General features: G+C 45.7%; 2 protein-coding genes across 7 annotated transcripts in view; one reads left to right on the forward strand and one right to left on the reverse strand.

Annotated features, from left to right (window-relative positions):
• SHTN1 (shootin 1) overlaps window positions 1-17,985 on the forward strand; it is a 101,255-nt gene that overhangs the window by 58,710 nt on the left and 24,560 nt on the right. For 3 of the 5 annotated variants that reach the window (XM_085853043.1, XM_085853041.1, XM_085853042.1), the window contains exon 14: window positions 4,746-4,866. In XM_085853043.1, the coding sequence (XP_085709169.1) occupies window positions 4,746-4,866 (121 nt within the window). Of the gene's footprint in view, window positions 1-4,745; window positions 4,867-5,113; window positions 5,657-17,985 lie in introns of those variants that run through there. The other 2 variants (XM_085853045.1, XM_085853044.1) reach the window with 1 other exon arrangement.
• Window positions 7,003-17,985, reverse strand: part of LOC147014784 (uncharacterized) — a 30,361-nt gene continuing 19,378 nt past the window's right edge. The window contains exons 6-10 of one of the 2 annotated variants that reach the window (XR_015050908.1): window positions 17,647-17,809; window positions 17,365-17,478; window positions 14,717-14,874; window positions 7,675-7,944; window positions 7,003-7,496 (exon numbers count right to left, since the gene is read on the reverse strand). Coding sequence is in view for 1 of the 2 variants with exons in the window: in XM_085853046.1 (XP_085709172.1) it covers window positions 7,378-7,496; window positions 7,675-7,882; window positions 14,717-14,874; window positions 17,365-17,478; window positions 17,647-17,809 (762 nt within the window). In the remaining variant the exon portion in view is untranslated. The remainder of the gene's footprint in view (window positions 7,497-7,674; window positions 7,945-14,716; window positions 14,875-17,364; window positions 17,479-17,646; window positions 17,810-17,985) is intronic. The other variant, XM_085853046.1, reaches the window with a different exon arrangement.

Raw genomic sequence — 17,985 nt, forward strand, 5'->3', positions numbered from 1 at the left:
AGATCTCTTCTCTGCATTGTTACAACTTTGTACAGCTTAACTGGAACAGGACGGCTTCCAGTGATGACAAGGCGATGTCGCTTGAAATCATTCTTGTGCTTGATGAGGTCCTCGCATAGAAGATCAATCAGGGCAGACTTGTTCTGGGACACAGTCAAGACAACTTTCTGTGGTGGTATCTTGGTGGTCGAGCTGAGACGATATACCCTGCTTGCTCCTAAGTCCCTGTTCCTTCGAAGGCACTCCTTCCTGCTAGTAGCTATGTACCTGTAGTGAAAATGGCATAAGTGGACAATGTGCATGACAGCCAAACATCTCATAGAATCATTTTGTCTCGCACAAGGATGTATATGTGTATCCATGGAGAAAAACAAGTTTAGTTTGTTACGACAAAGTATTTCTTAATCTTAAAGATACAGTGCATCTTACTCCATGGTGTATCTATATAATCAGTGTAATATCGGGTTAACCAGAGGTGTTTCTTGTGAAATAATCGATGAAGCAGAGGTGGTTTAATTTTTTAAACCACCGAGACTGAATAGATTATTTCACAATAAACACCTATGGGGCTGTGGTTATCCCCATTATTCCATAAACACTCCATCAATGTTGCAAGAATAGTCAGAGGTCGGTTATCAGGGAATAATGACCTCTTAGCCAAAATCAAATAAGATGTATATTTATCAAAATCTTCTTCTTCTTCTTTCGGCTTGCTCCCGCTAGGGGTCGCCACAGCGGATCAACCGTCTCCATTTTGCTCTATCCTCCACATCTTCCATTGACACTCCAACCACCCGCATGTCCACCCTCACCGCATCCATGAACCTCTTCTTTGGCCTTCCTCTTCTCCTGCCTGGCGGCTCCATCTTCAACATCCTTCTCCCGATATACTCAGTTTCCCTCCTGTGCACATGTCCAAACCATCTCAATCTCACCTCTCTCACTTTGTCTGCAAACCGTCCTACCTGCGCTGTCCCTCTAATACACTCATTTCTTATCCTATCCATCCTCGTCACTCCCAACGAGAATCACAGCATCTTTAACTCTGCCACCTCCAGCTCCACTTCCTGTCTTTTTTCAGCGTCGCCACCTCCAAACCATACAACATTGCTGGTCTCACTACCGTCTTATATACTTTCCCCTTCACTCTTGCAGCTACCCTTCTGTCATAAATCACTCCTGCAACTCTTCTCCACCCACTCCATCCTGCCTGCACTCTCTTTTTCACTTCTCTCCCACACTCTCCGTTACTTTGGACAGTTGATCCCAAGTATTTAAACCAATCCACCTTCCCCACCTCAACTCCTTGCAACCGCACCATACCACCACCCTCCCTCTCATTTACGCACATGTACTCCGTCTTACTCCTACTGAGTATCATTCCCCTTCTCTCCAGTGCGTACCTCCACCTCTCGAGGCTCGCTTCAGCCTGCTCCCTACTCTCCCTACAGATCATGATGTCATCCGCAAACATCATAGTCCATGGAGACTCCAGTCTGATCTCGTCCGTCAACCTGTCCATCACCATTGCAAACAGGAAAGGGCTCAGAGTCGATCCTTGGTGCAATCCCACTTTAACCTTAAACCGGTCCGTCATTCCTACCGCACACCTCACCGCTGTCACACTGTCCTCATACATATCCTGCACGATCCTCACATACTTCTCCACCACTCCTGACTTCCTCAAACAATGCCACAACTCCTCTCTTGGCACCCTATCATAAGCTTTCTCTAAATCCACAAACACACAATGCAACTCTTTCTGGCCTTCCCTATACTTCTCCATCAACATTCTCAAAGCAAACATCGCATCAGTGGTGCTCTTTCCTGGCATAAACCCATATTGCTGCTCACAGATCGTCACCTCTCCTCTCAACCGAGCTTCCACTACTCTTTCCCAGAACTTCATGGTGTGGCTTAACAACTTTATCCCTCTGTAATTTCCACAGCTCTGCACATCACCCTTATTCTTGAAAATCGGAACCAGCACACTTAATCTCCACTCCTCCGGCATCCTTTCACTTTCCAAGACTTTATTAAACAATTTGGTTGACAACCCCACTGCCATCTCTACTAAGCACTTCCATGCCTCCACTGGTATACCATCTGGGCCAACTGCCTTTCCACTTTTCATAGCAGTCCTCACTTCATCCTTACTGATCCACCCCACTTCCAGATTCACTATCTCTATCTCTATCTCTATCTCTATCTCTATCTCTATCTCTATCTCTATCTCTATCTCTATCTCTATCTCTATCTCTATCTCTCTCTCTCTCTCTCTCTCTCTCTCTCTCTCTCTCTCTCTCTCTCTCTCTCTCTCTCTCTCTCTCTCTCTCTTTTCCATCATTCATCAGCTCCTCAAAGTACTCCATCCACCTTCTCAACACACTCTCCTCGCTCATCAGCACATTCCAATTTGTGTCCTTTATCACCCGAACCTGCAGCACATCCTTCCCAGCTCGGTCCCTCTGTCTTGCCAATCGGTATAAATCCTTTTCCCCTTCTTTTGTATCCAACTTCTCATACAGCTCATCATTTGCCTTTTCCTTGGTCTTTGCCACCTCTCTTTTTGCCTTGCGCCACCACTCCTTGTACTCCTGCCTACTTTCTTCATCTCTCTGACTATCCCACTTCTTTTTCACCAACACACAAACATATATGTGCTCTATATATATATATATATATATATATATATATATATATATATATATATATATATATATATATATATATATATATATATATATATATATATATATATATATATATATATTGCATCAAAATCTACATATATCAAAATATACATATTTTCACCTTTCTTCCTTATACTTTCCTGTACTTCCTCGTTCCACCACCAAGTCTCCTTATCTTCCTTCCTCTGTCCAGATGTCACACCAAGTACCTTCCTTGCTATCTCCCTCACAACTTCTGCTGTAGTTGCCCAATCATCCCACCCATCTTTACCATCATCCAACACCTGTCTCGCCTCCTCCCTAAATTCCACGTAACAGTCTTCCTCCTTCAGCTTCCACCATCTGGTCCTTGGTTCAGCCCTCACTCTCTTCCTCAACCTCACCTCCAAAATCATCCTACAGACCACCAATCGATGCTGTCGGACGACACTCTCCCATGCCACCAACTTACAGTCTCTAATCTCTTTCAGGTTACATCTCCTGCTCAAGATGTAATCCACCTGTGTGCACTTTCCTCCACTCTTGTACGTCACCCTGCGTTCCTCCTTCTTGAAATACATATTTACCACTGCCATTTCCATTCTTTTTGCAAACTCTACCACCATTTTCCCTTCCACATTTCTCTTGTTGAGACCATACCTCCCCATCCTCTTTATTCCCTTCCCCAACATGCCCATTGAAATCTGCTCCAATCACCACTCTTTCATCCTTGGATACACTCTCCACCACTTCATCCAACTCACTCCAGAAATCTTCTTTATACTCCATCTCACACCCCATATGCGGGGCATATGCACTGATGACATTCATCATCACCCCTTCAATTTCCAACTTCACACTCATCACTCGGTCCAACACTCTCCTCACCTCCAATACCCTATTGACATAATCCTCCTTCAGGATTACCTCGACACCATTTCTCCTCCCATCCACACCATGGTAGAACAGTTTGAAACCACCTCCAATGCTCCGAGCCTTATTCCCCATCCACTTGGTCTCTTGTACACACAGTATGTCCACCTTTCTTCTCTCCATCATATCAGCCAACTCTCGCCCTTTACCAGTCATCGTCCCAACATTCAGAGTTCCAACTCTCACCTCCACACTTCTACCCTTCCCCCTCTCCCACTGCCTCTGGACTCGCCTTCCCAGTCTCCTTCTCCTCCTTCGCCCAGCAGTAGCACAATTTCCACATATTATGCCTGTAAATAGCAGGAAATCTCTCTGCAACAAATTACAAAGAAGAAACTGGGCGTATGTAGGCCTACTATAATATATGTAGTTGCTGTCATGTTAGTGAAGTCATGACATTTTGTGTTGGACACCATGGGCCTCTCCGCGCAAGTATTTTCTTCCTAAAATCGCCAATAACCCCCCCCCCCCAAAAAAAACCCAGTTTTCTAGGCTAAATTTCTGAATTGAGCATCCTCTAAAAACCCTATTTTGATGTATTACATGTCTCTCTAGCATAATTTGGGGGTACTATAGTAGTATTTCTAAAAGTGGAAGCCATTTTGGCCGCCATCTTGGATTTCTCAAAATGCCCAAAGGTGAGAGTTTCACACCCACCCTAGGATGTTAACTTAGATCCTATACTACAATAATCCAGAGAAAAAAAAACTTTATCAGAGACTTTGAGGTCACCTGATTTGGCAGACAGACTATCAAACTTATTTCCCATGGGGAGTACTTGACATGTCAAGCTTCAATTTTTTTCCATGGAGCAGTTTTGGAGATAGAGACGTCCACAGCTTTTCCTTTTTTTCCCCAACATGACTGCCACACCATATATGACCTATGACCCCATGTAGAATATTTTAATGATAATTATGACTTGTTACACGTGGTGAAAATTGTCAATCAGAGAAGCGGTTGCAGAGAAAACAAAATTAGCATGCACGGACGTACGGATGGATGGACAACCCGAAAACATAATGCCTCCAGCGACTTCGTCAGAGGAGGCATAAAAAAAACTGCATGCCTGTGCAATTGCTGTTTTCATGAATGATCCCATTGTATATACAGGATATACATTCTGTGAATATTTTTCAGCGTTCTCCAACAAGCCAACAGCAACCGGCGCAGGCAGAACCAGCCAGTGAGTGTGAACTGTCTCTCATCCTCCGACGGCGCAGGGAAGCAACCGAGAGCCTCAGTGGCCAGGAGAACGAAGGTAATGGAGATCTTTTGATTGGTATTGTATGCAAAACATGTTGCAACTTACAGCCACTCATGGACCCACAAAATCAGGACAGGGCCCAGTTTTTATGTACAAATGTCGAGGCTCCACAGAGAAGCTAAATGACCAAGGGCAACAGATTTACAGGCTACTACAGCTGTCTGGGGACATTTTCTGATGAGCAAGTGAGGCACGTTTGTTCCAAGATTGCATGGAATTCCTGATTGCGTTTATTCCACAGGTGACTCGAGACCTGCGCTGGGCCCAAAGTCCTGTTCTCTGCCTACGCTGCTCGATTGAGTTAGTTCGTTGTACGATGTCCTTGGGCCCAGTACTAGCCTTTTTGCACATTAATGGCAATAACATGTTTGGTTTGCACAGATGCTTTTTAACTGAACTGTTTAGGAATTTTCTTAATCCAAAGCTCCAGGAGGAGCTTGCACATATTACATGCAAGACAAGTCCGTTATCAATGTACTTGTAATCCATGTAGAAGAACAAATAGACAATGGACAAATCAGCACGGCATATGAACTTCGAACCTGGCACCAAAAACAAGTAAATCATGCTCCAAGCGCTTAGATGGGAATGCAAAACAGGCTAACAAAACTTTAGTTCCTCGTTTATCATCAAATGATTAATCATTCATTGGAGCATTGCATTTAACTCACTTTTATTTGTTCTGGATCGATCTCAGGATTTGCTTTTCTAATTTAAATGTTGTACTTGGGCAAAGGTTAGACATGAGCTGGAACCTTATACTGTATAAAACTTGGATTTCCAAGAGTTTTAAGCTTTTGTATTCTTTTTCTTCCTATCGAGGTTCATAATTTAAAAAATAAAAATACTATCTACATGTGATATATACATTGCAGATTGGGCTGGATCAGAATAAGTTACAACTAGTTGATTCTAAAACCACCAGGAAATGCCCTTAAACAAATAGCGAAATAATTCCACAAGCTCAGGTAATCAAACACATTCTCAATAGCGAAATAATTCCTTGTTACAAATCGATGGATTCATGACTAATGGAATACCGTGGTTTTGGAGCATTCTTGAAAGGTATTGACAAATTCAAGTTGGAGGTGGAAGAAGCCTCAACTCGAGTTGGGAAAGCTTGTATAAAATAAAATAAAAAAAACAACTAATCTACCCTCACACAAAAAGGTGAACTCCAAAGCACTGCATAGTTAGAGAAAAACAGACAGGTGTATGTACATAGATATATATATATATATATATAATTTTTTTGGAAAAAGTACACTGTACAACCAGATCTCAGTCGATACGTTATGTACCATAACATCAATAGCTAAACTACAGACACGAGTACAGTGGACCTTAAAAGAAAAAGAACATTTTTTTATCCAGCAGGTGGAATGACCGAGTGAAGAGGTAACAGCATGGGTGAGAAATGTCACCAAGTAGGGAACTGCCCTTTGCAATGACATTAGAATGACCTTATATTAGGGAAATTTTTATGAGTGAGCAAGATGAGCAGCTTTTAAAATTTAATTTGAGGTGTGAATTACCAGCTATGGTGTTCACCAAAATGCACCACCTCGGGGTGGGGGGTGGGGGGGGCAGGGAATAAAAATAAAAGCCAATGGGAGCATTTGTCTCAAGTTATCACCAATGCACAAGATTAAGAAATTCAAGCAATTGAGGCGAACATTGATTAGGGAACCTTAAACTTTGCACCATTTCCCATGGCTTGTCGTAGTCAAATTTGAGATGAAACACAAGGAAAGCAGCCCAACAGTAATTGAACTCTGTCGAGTTAACCTGCATCTTCAAAAGGTAAACACAAACTTCAGATTCATTTCTCAAAACTTGCAGCAAGGAAGGAAAACTTCAGAGGCCCCTGTGGTTGCAAAGTTCCCTGCACTCAATCGATAACAGCTTATATTACTGGCAGATGAGTGAGTTCCCCCCCCCCCCCCCCAATTTCAAGAAGTGAAAACAGAACAAGAAAAGGTGATTGGAAAAAACCTGATTTTAGAGCTTCTCAGAATGACAAAAATATTTTTTAAAATGAAGGAGGGGGGGGGGAGCGGAAAAATCAAACTGAAGTTTTGCTATGAAACGAGAATACAGGTGGTTGGGGGCTGAGACTACAGGTAGGTATTCAAGGTTTCACGAATATTTTTATTTACACCATTTACTTAAAACATGGAATAGCATGTGATGCGAGGCTCCGTAAACCAAGGACCATAAGGTTGAGAGATCACAAGAAAGAGAATGGCTTGTTGGGCCAACAAGAGGCAGGAAGAGCAAATCGATCAAATGAATCATCAGCTTCGGAGTCATGCTGTCCGCTCGCATTTCCTGCCGTCTGTTTGCAAATCAAGCCAACCCCTACCCCTCCCCACTCTACTGCTTGCATTCAACTCCTCTAATCACATGCACCTGCATTTATACACTATAGCACCGTCTCAGAGAACAATCCCATTTTTGCTACCCTTGGGCCGACACCGCAAAAACAGCACGTGGACCACTCTGCTAGGAGAAGCACGATTGGATCGCGCTCAGTTTGTACATCCTCTCTTCGGTCTCCAACTTCGTCCGTACAAACTCCATCACCGTTTTTGGGTCCAACTTGAATTTGTCCACGATATGGCCTGGTGGAGACGGTGAGGAAAATATGAATGAGAAAATTCTTCCTCTTTTTGAACAGTTAAAAATTACTTATACCTCGAGGACAAACTACCACTGAAACAACAAACAGTGCACCCATCTTAATTCGGCCCGGAAGGCCCAAACCACCAACGCCAAGTTGCTGGTGCGGCCTATACTCACACACAATGGCCTGCACGATGTCTTTGTTGAGCTTGGGCCTCGACTCGCGGCGAGACACGTGAGATTTATCATCCAGGAGCACGTGCGTCGCCATCTCCTCGCGGCTAAACAGCAGTGCCAGGAGGTTTGCAGTGAACTGCTTGGCGTCAAACTGTCGGAGCTTCTCGTACTGGTGCTTTGCTAGAAATATATTGTTCCCAATGTGCACCTACACAACATCACCGCACCAATTGTGATTAATGTTTCAGGAACCGGTTGTGATTCAGCTTTCTGTAACTCCAGCATAGGGGATGGAGAAGGGTGCAGAAGGGGAGGTGGGCGGTGTGGTCTGTTTATCAGACAAAGACTGCATCACAAGTTTGTACAATTTCATTTTGAGACATTATGGTGTTTCAATCATATTTTCAGCCAAATTCAATGCAATCGACCTTAAAATGAAAAAGGTTGTAAAGATCATCAATTGAGAAAGGGATGGTGTTCGTACAAAGTCAGGATCCTTAACGTCAGGTCAGGTTCGATCTGTGACCTGCTACAGGTACCATGTAAACCTGTACTAACCTGTTCCATGGTCGGGTAGTCGGCGACTAAACCATCTCCCCCACCAGGTTTTCTGGTGAGGAGGGTGTTTGGATATGGACACCCAGCAGGATTAAAAACAAAACCTGTCAAAGGGCGGAGGAGCTCCTTGTGAGCCAACGGCCATCCATATCTAGTGCCCAACTGTGTCTGCGGACGTCCTCCTGCAGTTGGGTCACTTCTTATTAGGAGGTTGGTGGCAGGATTTGCACTCCGGCCACCGTAAAACGCTTCATTCCGCAAAACGCAAAAAAAATCTGAAAACCCACTCCGTGGGAGTACCTCCTGTGCAGCCTCCCTTCGCAGGGCAGCTCACCGGATGACGGGATTGGGGCAAAGCCTTCGGGACCCCCAATCTTTGATAGGAGGGAAACCACGGGGTAACATCCCTGGGTCAGATTGCGGGAGAGTGTGTCGGAGTGGTGCTGAGGTGTCGTCCACCAGACGGCGGTCTCCTTGGGTTAACCTGAGGCGGTCCCTTCGGGTGGGTGCCTGGAATGTCCTATCCTTAAGAGAGGATGATCACCTGTCTCTGTTATCATCTGAGCTCAAGCGTTTGGACATCGGGATTGCAGTTCTCTCTGAGGTTCGGAGACCGGATTGCGGCGAGATAATGGTGGGTGGTTACACCTACTATTGGTCTGGTCGCTCTGATGGTTACCATACCCAAGGAGTTGCTGTAGCTGTGTCCAATAAGCTGACCCCAATGATAATTGAGGTAACACTGGTCAATGAGCGTATTATGAGATTAAGGATTCGTCACTCCTTAGGTATCATTTCCCTGGTCTCTGTTTATGCTCTGACTGAGGCGAGTGATCTCACCGTGAAGGACACATTCTACGCCACACTCGAGTCTGTAGTTGATCAGTGCCCCAGACGAGATACACTTCTAGTCTTGGGGGATTTCAATGCATCGACTGGAACTGATAGGGACGGTTATGAGGTGTGTGTTGGTCCCCATGGGTCAGGAACTATGAACCAGAATGGCACTAAGTTCCTTGACTTTGCAAGAAGTCATGGACTTAGGGTGGCTGGTTCATGGTTTCAGCGCCCACAAGCTCATCGCTGGACTTGGTATTCCAACGCTGGCGGTGTGGCAAAGGAGATTGACCATGTCCTCATTGACGGTCGTTGGAGGATGATCCAGAACTGCAGGGTCTACCGGAGTGCTCAGTTCCTCAATACTGACCACAGGCTTGTTGTAGCAACTCTAAAGCTGCACCTTAAATCCTGGAGAATGGTACCATCCCAGCCGAGGCTGGATGTTGCCAAGCTCAGGGATGAGAGAGTAGCTGAGGAGTTTGTGAACAGGCTGAGTGGACACTTGGGGGTCTGGGTGCTTTGGGGGGTCCTGAAGAGTTGTGGAGCGCCTTCAAGACCACCGTCCTTGATGTTGCCGGTGGATGCCTTGGAGCTCACCGCAGGGCAAAGAAGAATTTTGTCACTCAAGGGACACTGGATACCATTGACCAGAGTCGCAGGGCCAGGCTGAATGGCAGAGCTGAGCTGTTCAGGGAGCTGAGGCGTAAAACTGTACGTGCACTGAGGGTGGACAAGGAGGCCTATGTGCGAGGAATCTGTGAGGGGGTAGAGTATCACCTGTGGACAGGTGATTCTCGTCCCGCTTACAGGGGAATTCGCGCATTACGTTCATCCAAGCCCATCCCTCGGAGCACTACAGTTCGAGCAGAGAGTGGTAGGCTCTTGACAGAGGAGTCTGAAGTGAAGGCCCGCTGGGCCGGTTACTTTGAGCGGTTGTACCAGGCTGATCCCCCCTGTCGAGTTGGACGTCAAGGGTGTTACAATCCCTGTTGCTGACCCTCGAATCAACTGTGGTCCACCTACGCTTGTGGAAACACGGGCTGCGGTGAACCAGTTGAAACGGGGAAAAGCTCCAGGGATCTGTGGCATCCGTGCTGAACTTCTCAAGGCTGGTGGAAATGCTGCACTCGTGTCGTTGCATGCAGTTTTGTGCTCTGCCTGGAACACAGGCATCATCCCAACTGACTGGAAGAGGGGCCTTGTTGTCCCTCTCTGGAAAGGGAAGGGTGATCGCCAAGACTGCAACAACTACCGAGGGGTGACGCTGCTCTCAGTGCCGGGCAAGGTCTTTGCTCGGATAATTCTCGATAGGGTTCGCCACCATCTGCTTGAGCACCAGCGTCCAGAGCAGTCAGGCTTTACACCAAAGAGGTCAACGATTGACCGTATCCTTGCACTTCGTGTCCTCACCGAACGCAGACGAGAGTTTCGGCAGGGGCTGCTTGCAGCCTATGTTGATCTCTGTAAAGCGTTCGATTCAGTGAATCGGGATGTCCTCTGGAGGATTCTTGGTCTTCGTGGGGTGCCACCAAAACTGATCAATCTGATGTCTGAACTCTACTCTGGTACTGAGAGTGCTGTGAAGTGTGGTGGTACCATCTCTGACTTATTTCCAGTTGTTACTGGAGTTCGTCAGGGATGTGTACTTGCCCCCACACTTTTCAGCACTTGTATGGACTGGATTTTAGGGAGGATGTCGGAGAGATCAAGTTGCGGTGCGTCATTTGGGAATGTCAAGATCTCGGACCTTGACTTTGCAGATGATGCAGTCATCTTTGCGGAGACTTTAGACATCCTCTTGGGGGCCCTCGAGGTGCTGAATGAGGAGTCGGAGCCGTTGGGATTACGGGTTTCTTGGGTCAAAACTAAGATCCAGGCTTTCGGTGACATCTTGGATGCTGCTGTCCTGTCTGTGTCTGTTTGTGGTGAGGATGTTGAGGTCGTGGAGAGATTCACTTACCTTGGCAGTGATATTCATGTCTCTGCTGGCTGCGAGTCAGAGGTCAATAGACGTCTGGGTCGGGCCTGGGGAGTCATGGATTCACTGGATCATGGGGTGTGGCGCTGCCGGTACCTGTGCGGGAGGACGAAAGTCCGAGTCTTCAGGTCCTTGGTACTTCCAGTCTTGCTCTGTGGGTGCGAGACTTGGACTCTGACCAAGGATCTGAGATGGAGACTTAATTCCTTTGGTACCAGGTCTCTTCGGAGAATCATTGGCTATCGCTGGTCGGATTTTGTGTCCAACGAGCGGTTGCTGAGAGAGACTCGGATGAGATTTGTTTCCTGCATAGTCCGTGAGCGTCAGTTGCGGCTGTATGGACATGTGGCTCGTTTTCCTGACTCTGATCCTGCTCACCAGATTCTCTCAGCGAGGGAGTCTCATGAGTGGAGGAGGCCAGTGGGTCGACCACATTCCTCATGGTTGCAACAGGTTGACCATCATCTCAAGGAGATGGGGATGGGCCTGGCATCTGCCTGGGGGATGGCCAGACGGAGGCCCCTGGAGTACCGGCGGAAAGTGGACGCAGCGACGTGCTGTTCTGGCACATGTTCCCATACCTGACCTGACCTTAACGTGCAACATAATGATGTCCTCACTTGATGTTTAACTTGGAAACCAAATACACAATCCCTCAAACGTGATCTTTCTTAGAAATAGATTTATTAATGACTTTTCAGAAAAGTTTTATGATCAGATCCAAGAAAACCTAAAAAGGCATGGAAAGGTCCAAATCCATTACATTCGGAACACTCTCTTTGCCCAACTATACTCACATTACTTTTCAAAGAAGGTCTTTAATCCAAATGAGCATAACATAGCAAACTAGAATGGCACTCGCAAGATCACACAGGCTGAACAGTTTGTTTTATACCCCACTGATGGGCTAGATCCCACTCCGGACCCGAACCAAAAATCGAATCAGCTTGTTCTTGTTACTTCACCAACTCATCTGCAGAGTTTTTTTTTTCATAATCCGTCCACAACTGTTTCAGATATTGTGATTTTTAATATGTATATATATATATGTACACATACATACAGCACCTATAGAAAGTCGAAAACCCCCTTTCAAAATTTTCACCTTTTGTTGCCTTATAGCCTGGAATTAAATTGCTTGAAATCAGACACTTCCCACCTTTATTTACACATGGTAACCCACAACTTCCAAGTGAAAAAACACATTCTATAAATTACAGAAATATAATTAGAAATACAAAACTAGAATATCTTGGTTGGATAAGTGTCCACCCCCCTTTGTAAAAGCAATTGTAAATGAGCTCAGGTGTAAACATCCATTCATCCATTGGGACCATTCTCTGTGCAGAGCGTTGGTGCTGCCTAAGCAGTCTCCTTGGCTACTGGACACAATCCTGGATCGGTCACCACTCTTACATAGGATACCAGCAAGCTGGCACTCATTTTGCCAACCTTGGAAGGATGACAGGCAGAGTCAACCCCACCTGCTATTAATTTAATAGCCGAGTCGGATTTGAACTCAGGATCCCAGGAGCCCAAGCCTACCATCCTAACCATTAAGCCAACACCAGGCATCGGTGTAACCAATCACCTTAAAAAAATCACACACCAAGTTAATTGGCTTCCACCTGTGTTAAATTATAGTGATTCTGCTTATTTCAGAATAAAATCAGCTGTTCCTGAAGTTTCCTCTGCAGGGTAGTGCATTTCACAGCAAAGACAACGATGAGCATCAAGGAGCTTTCAAAAAAACCTCCAGAATAAAGTTGTGCAAAGGCACAGATCAGGGAATGGGTACGAAAATATTTCAAAGGTCTTGAATATCCCTTGGAGCACAGTCAAGACAATCATTAAGAAGCGGAAGGCATATGGTACCACCAAGGCCCCGCCTAGATTAGACCGTTCCTCCAAACTGGATGACCAAGCAAGGAAGAGACTGATCAGAGAGGCCACTTCGAGGACAGTGGCAACTTGAAAGAGCTACAGGCCTTCATGGCAAAGACTGATCAATGTGTGCATGTGACAATATCCCAAGCACTTCACAAATCTGGCCTATACGGTAGTGTGAAAAAAAAGAAGCCATTACTCAAAAAAGCCCAACTTGAGTTGCGTTTGAGGTATGCCAACAAAAAAAATTAATAATAACCACTGGAGATTCTGAAGCCATGTGAAAGCATGTTTTGTGGTCTGACGAAACCAAGATGGAACTTTTTGGCCTAAATGCAAAACACCACGTTTGGTGCAAACCCAACACAGCACATCACCCAAAGAACACCATCCCTACTGTGAAGCATGGTGGTGGCAGCATCATGTTATGGGAATGTTTCTCATCAGCAGGGACTTGTCAGGATAGAAGGGAAAATGGATGGAGGAAAACGCAGAAAAAAATCCTTAAGAAAAACCTGCTGTCCTCTTGAAGAAAGCTGAAATTGGGACAGAAGTTCATCTTTCAGCATGACAATGACCAGAAGCACATAGCCAAAGCTACACTGGAGTGGCTAAGGAACAAAAAGATAAATGTCCTTGAGTGTTCCAGTCAGAGCCCTGACCTAAATCCAATTGAAAATCTGTCGCATGATTTGAAGATTGCTGTCCATCAACGCTCCCTACACAACTTGACTGAGCTTGAACAGAAGAATGAGCAAATGTTGCCCAATCAAGTGTGCAAAGTTGGTGGAGACCCATCCCAACAGACCCACAGCTGTAATTGCTGTCAAAGGTGCTTCCACCAACTACTAACTCAGGAGGGTGGACACTTATCCAATGAAGATATTCTCGTTTTGTATTTTTAATTAATTTTCTTAAATTTGTAGAATTTATTTTTCACTTGGAAGTTGTGGGTTACCATGTGTAGATAAAGGTGGGGAAAGTCTGATTTCATGCAATTTAATTCCAGGATACAAGGCAACAAAAAGTGAAAATTTGGAAAGGGAGTGTGGACTCTCGAGAGTCTCGAGGCACTAAAAATTCAGTGACTATATCTCTATTATAATACCAAGCTTGCACACCAAAAACTCGGCTCGCCGTCACACGATCCCTCTGAAATTGCTGTGGCACTTAGCGGACATGCCGACAATGTTTGGGAAGTCTAGGCGTTCCATAGTACCACTTGCATTTTGCACAATGCGTATTTTTGTCATTCCCTGTGTACGGTCTGTCGTCTGCTACCAGCTATGTTATACTGCTATCCCGTGCATGTGCACGGGTATCGCTAGTATATATATATGCAACTTTTGGCCCGATCTCTCAATGGTGAAGATTCACTTGAAAATCGTTTCCGGTTGCAGATCTTCACCAAAATTGAATCAATTCGTCCTCGTCACACACCCAATGTGTCCACCAAATCCATCCATAACTTTTTGAAATATCATGCTTTACATAGTTTTTGGCCCTGTCTCTCAGTGGTGAAGAATTACTTTTTAAAATTCTCGTATCCAGATCTGGATCTTCACCAAAATCGAATCAATTTGTCCTTGTCACACACCCAACCTGTCCACCAAATTTCAGCCAAATCCATCTATAACCGAGATATCCTGCAAACAGACAGACACACAAGGATGAAAACCAACCTCTGTCCACATTCGGTGGCTGAGGTAATGAGCTTAAAAAAAAAACAAAAAAAACAACCGTGTGTGAGACTTCAAAATCTTATGTATATTGACAAACCTTCTCCTCAAACTCGTCGTCTGAGTGTCGATCGTCCTGTACGGACCAAGAGGCCGGGGCAAGTTCCCTCGAAGTATGTGAGCAGGGATCTGTGTGGCCAGAACGATGATGGCACGAGTACACCGAGTGCTCCAACCTTTCCACCAGGAACGTAAGCCCTGCACACGTGCACACAGTGAAACCAATTTCATCAGGTTAGTTAGTCAATCAGGGCAAACCGAACATAATGCCACAATCCACCAATGGGAGAAACATGGGGAAGGTACCTACATGTCTGCTACCAGCAGTATAATGGCCCATCAAGAAGCAAATATGCGTCCGTCCGTGGTGTGTGTGTGTGTGTGTGTGTGTGTGTGTGTGTGTGTGTGTGTGTGTGTGTGTGTGTGTGTGTGTGTGTGTGTGTGTGTGTGTGTGTGTGTGTGTGTGTGTGTGTGTGTGTGTGTGTGTGTGTGTGTGTGTGTGTGTGTGTGTGTGTGTGTGCGTCCGTCACACTTTATTCTAAAGGGTTCTTGGTGTCCTAGAATAACAACAACTCGCCGAAACCCAGTCACAGACGGATTCCGTCAGGTACGAAGTTTCTTTCAGTCAAGGTCACAGTACCGAGAAAAACGTGACGCGACCGCTAGGAGGAGCACAAAATTGGTCTTTCAGTATTAATATATAGATGGTGCTGGTGGAAAGCTAATAATCAATTTCCTTGGAAAAAAAAAAAGTGTTTAAGGATGGTGGAGGTAATGACGAGTAATGGGCGTCCACAACTATCCTTGGCCATATTGTGGAACGTCGGCTGAGGCCCTTTTTATTTTTTCTCTCAGCTGGAACTGATGGGATGGCACGTCATCCGTCTGTCAGTCCATTCATCCACAAATACTTGCAACTTCTTCCCTGAAACTACACATAGGATTTCGATGAAACTTGACTACAACCTTCATCACCCGTGATGGACCAAACTTTGTTCATGACATTAGAAAAATTGGGGTCGAAAGGGGTGTAAGGGGGGGGGGGTTGCCCGCCAAAATATAGATTTGCTTTCTTCTCAGAAACTACGCACAATTTTGATGAAACTTGACCACAACCTTTATCACCCGTGATGTACCAAAGTTTGTTCACGGCATTAAAAAAAAAAAAATTCCATCGATATTTACTTTCTTCTCTGTTACACATTTTGTGGATCATCAAGCCTACCAGTGGTTTCCTTATTATCTTATTAGGTGAGCGCCCAGGGGTATTGCCCTCACGTTTCACCTTCAAACCGAAAGTGGACGGAGGTGGAAAGTGAAAACCTAAGTAAGTAGAAACCGAAGGTGGTGGAGGTTATGTTATCACCCGTCTGTGACGGACATGGAAGGCACACACAAACAAAAAACTCAGCCACAAGGACAGCAACAAATACATGCCATAAAAATATCCTTGTTTCATGCATTTCACTTCATTTTACATCCTCATTCAGACTCAGATGGAATATACGCAACACGTTTGTGACTTGAAACATGCTGTCTTTTGTTTAAATGGTCTCCGAAACGTACGTAGCTGTCAGCGAAGCGACAGGTAGGCATGCTGAGTGGTATATAATAAGGGGGGAGGAGGAGAGTTGGGTGATTCCATTTTTACAGTACATTTGTAAAAGTGGAATTTATAACCCCCACACCCTCTCTTCGTAAAGCACGAGTCACATTTGCTCTACGGCTAGGATACGGCGGCCGTACCCCCCTCCCTGAATTGACAGAAACGTGCGGCGTCGGACGAGTTTCTGAGGTGGCCTCAGGGTGGCCCTACGCCGTATGGCTATCTTTTACAGGCCGTAGGGGTCTCCGTGGAATTAAAGTGCGGAGTTATAACTTTTTTCATTTCTAGGTTGGCCGTAGCAATTCGACAAGCCGTAGCCATGAAGTAGATGTGTTCCATGTCGACCGTACGTAGGGCGTACGGTGAGCTTGCGTTATTCGTGCGTTTTCCATAGGCTCTCATCAATGAAAAATTAATTTTGCCAACCCCCCAAAAATTACGGCGGCTGCACTATTTCCACGTTCGCCTTAGGGCCCCCCCCTGCGGTCGCCTTGCGGGCACCTTGAGGCTACCTTGCGTCTGCCTTGAAAATTCTATGGCCGCCGCAGGGCCCCCTTAAGGTGACCGTGCAACATCAAATCAATAATAGTATGGCACCCCCACGGTATCAGTTTCCACAATTTCTAAATACCCCGTGCGGCTACCCAAAAAATAAAAACATATATGACTGCTACATTGTGTGACCGTGGAAATACTGCAGCCGCCCTATAATTGCTGGTGGCCGTAGATTTTTTAGACCCTACGGCCGCCGAGCCAAATGTGACTGAAACATAAGTACCATGAATTGCCATAAATCACCTTACTGTTTTGTCCAACATTCTTTGCTTTCTGTCCATCCACTCTCTTACTCCGAACTCTCTATCATTTTCTCAAACGTGTCACCGTTTTATCCCCTCACTCTACTTCGTGCACGTAATCACACGCACACACCATCACAGCAAAGAATGAGACTCGCTAGATTATACGTACATAGACTTGTAAACAAGCAACCATACCATGAGGGTCTTTGAACGAGCAGCACACCATCGGCAACACGACTCAGTCAATGCAAGCAAGCCAAGCATCCAACGCTACGAGCTTACTTTCGACGATTTTGTGCAGCTGGGAGAAATCCCCCTTGTGAGTCTCATACTTTGTTCGCCACTTTGCGGCCTCTGCCTGGAAGTAGGCCTCACGCTCAGATAGCGCAATCTGTGGTGAAACGGTGTGGGCTGAACCAGCACACTCCCCACTAGCGCACACAGGCACAGACGAACGTTGCACTTTGGAACCAAACAAACAAACAAACATCCTCAAGGAGCACCGTGGAACCAGAGTTAAATGGGATGCGAGTGAAAGACTGAGGAAGTCAGTACGTGCCTGAGACCGAGAGTGGTGATGGGGTGTGGAGTGAAGGGTCGTGGACGTCAAGGCACGGGGACGTGAATAGCGAGAGGTGGGAGTGAACGCCTCATACAAGCGCTCCTGGGGCTCAGAATATTGATGGTCTCCGTTCGCCATCCAGGAATGTCCTTCTGGGGGCTCCGGCTAGGATGATGGGAGAAACGACAAGACCAACCGAGTTTCACAAAGGATCTTGTGCATAGTTAACACTGGAACCAATTTCAAAGCCAAAGGGCCCCGTCCAGTAATGGAAAGCCGTGACCTGCCGCTACAAAATGAACCGGAAGTCACATGGAGCATCTTTTATTTTCTTTTCAGTA

The sequence above is a fragment of the Eptatretus burgeri genome, chromosome 13 (assembly GCF_056783735.1).
Source record: "Eptatretus burgeri isolate ZD-2024b chromosome 13, Ebu_testis_v1, whole genome shotgun sequence".
Lineage (NCBI taxonomy): Eukaryota > Metazoa > Chordata > Myxini > Myxiniformes > Myxinidae > Eptatretus > Eptatretus burgeri.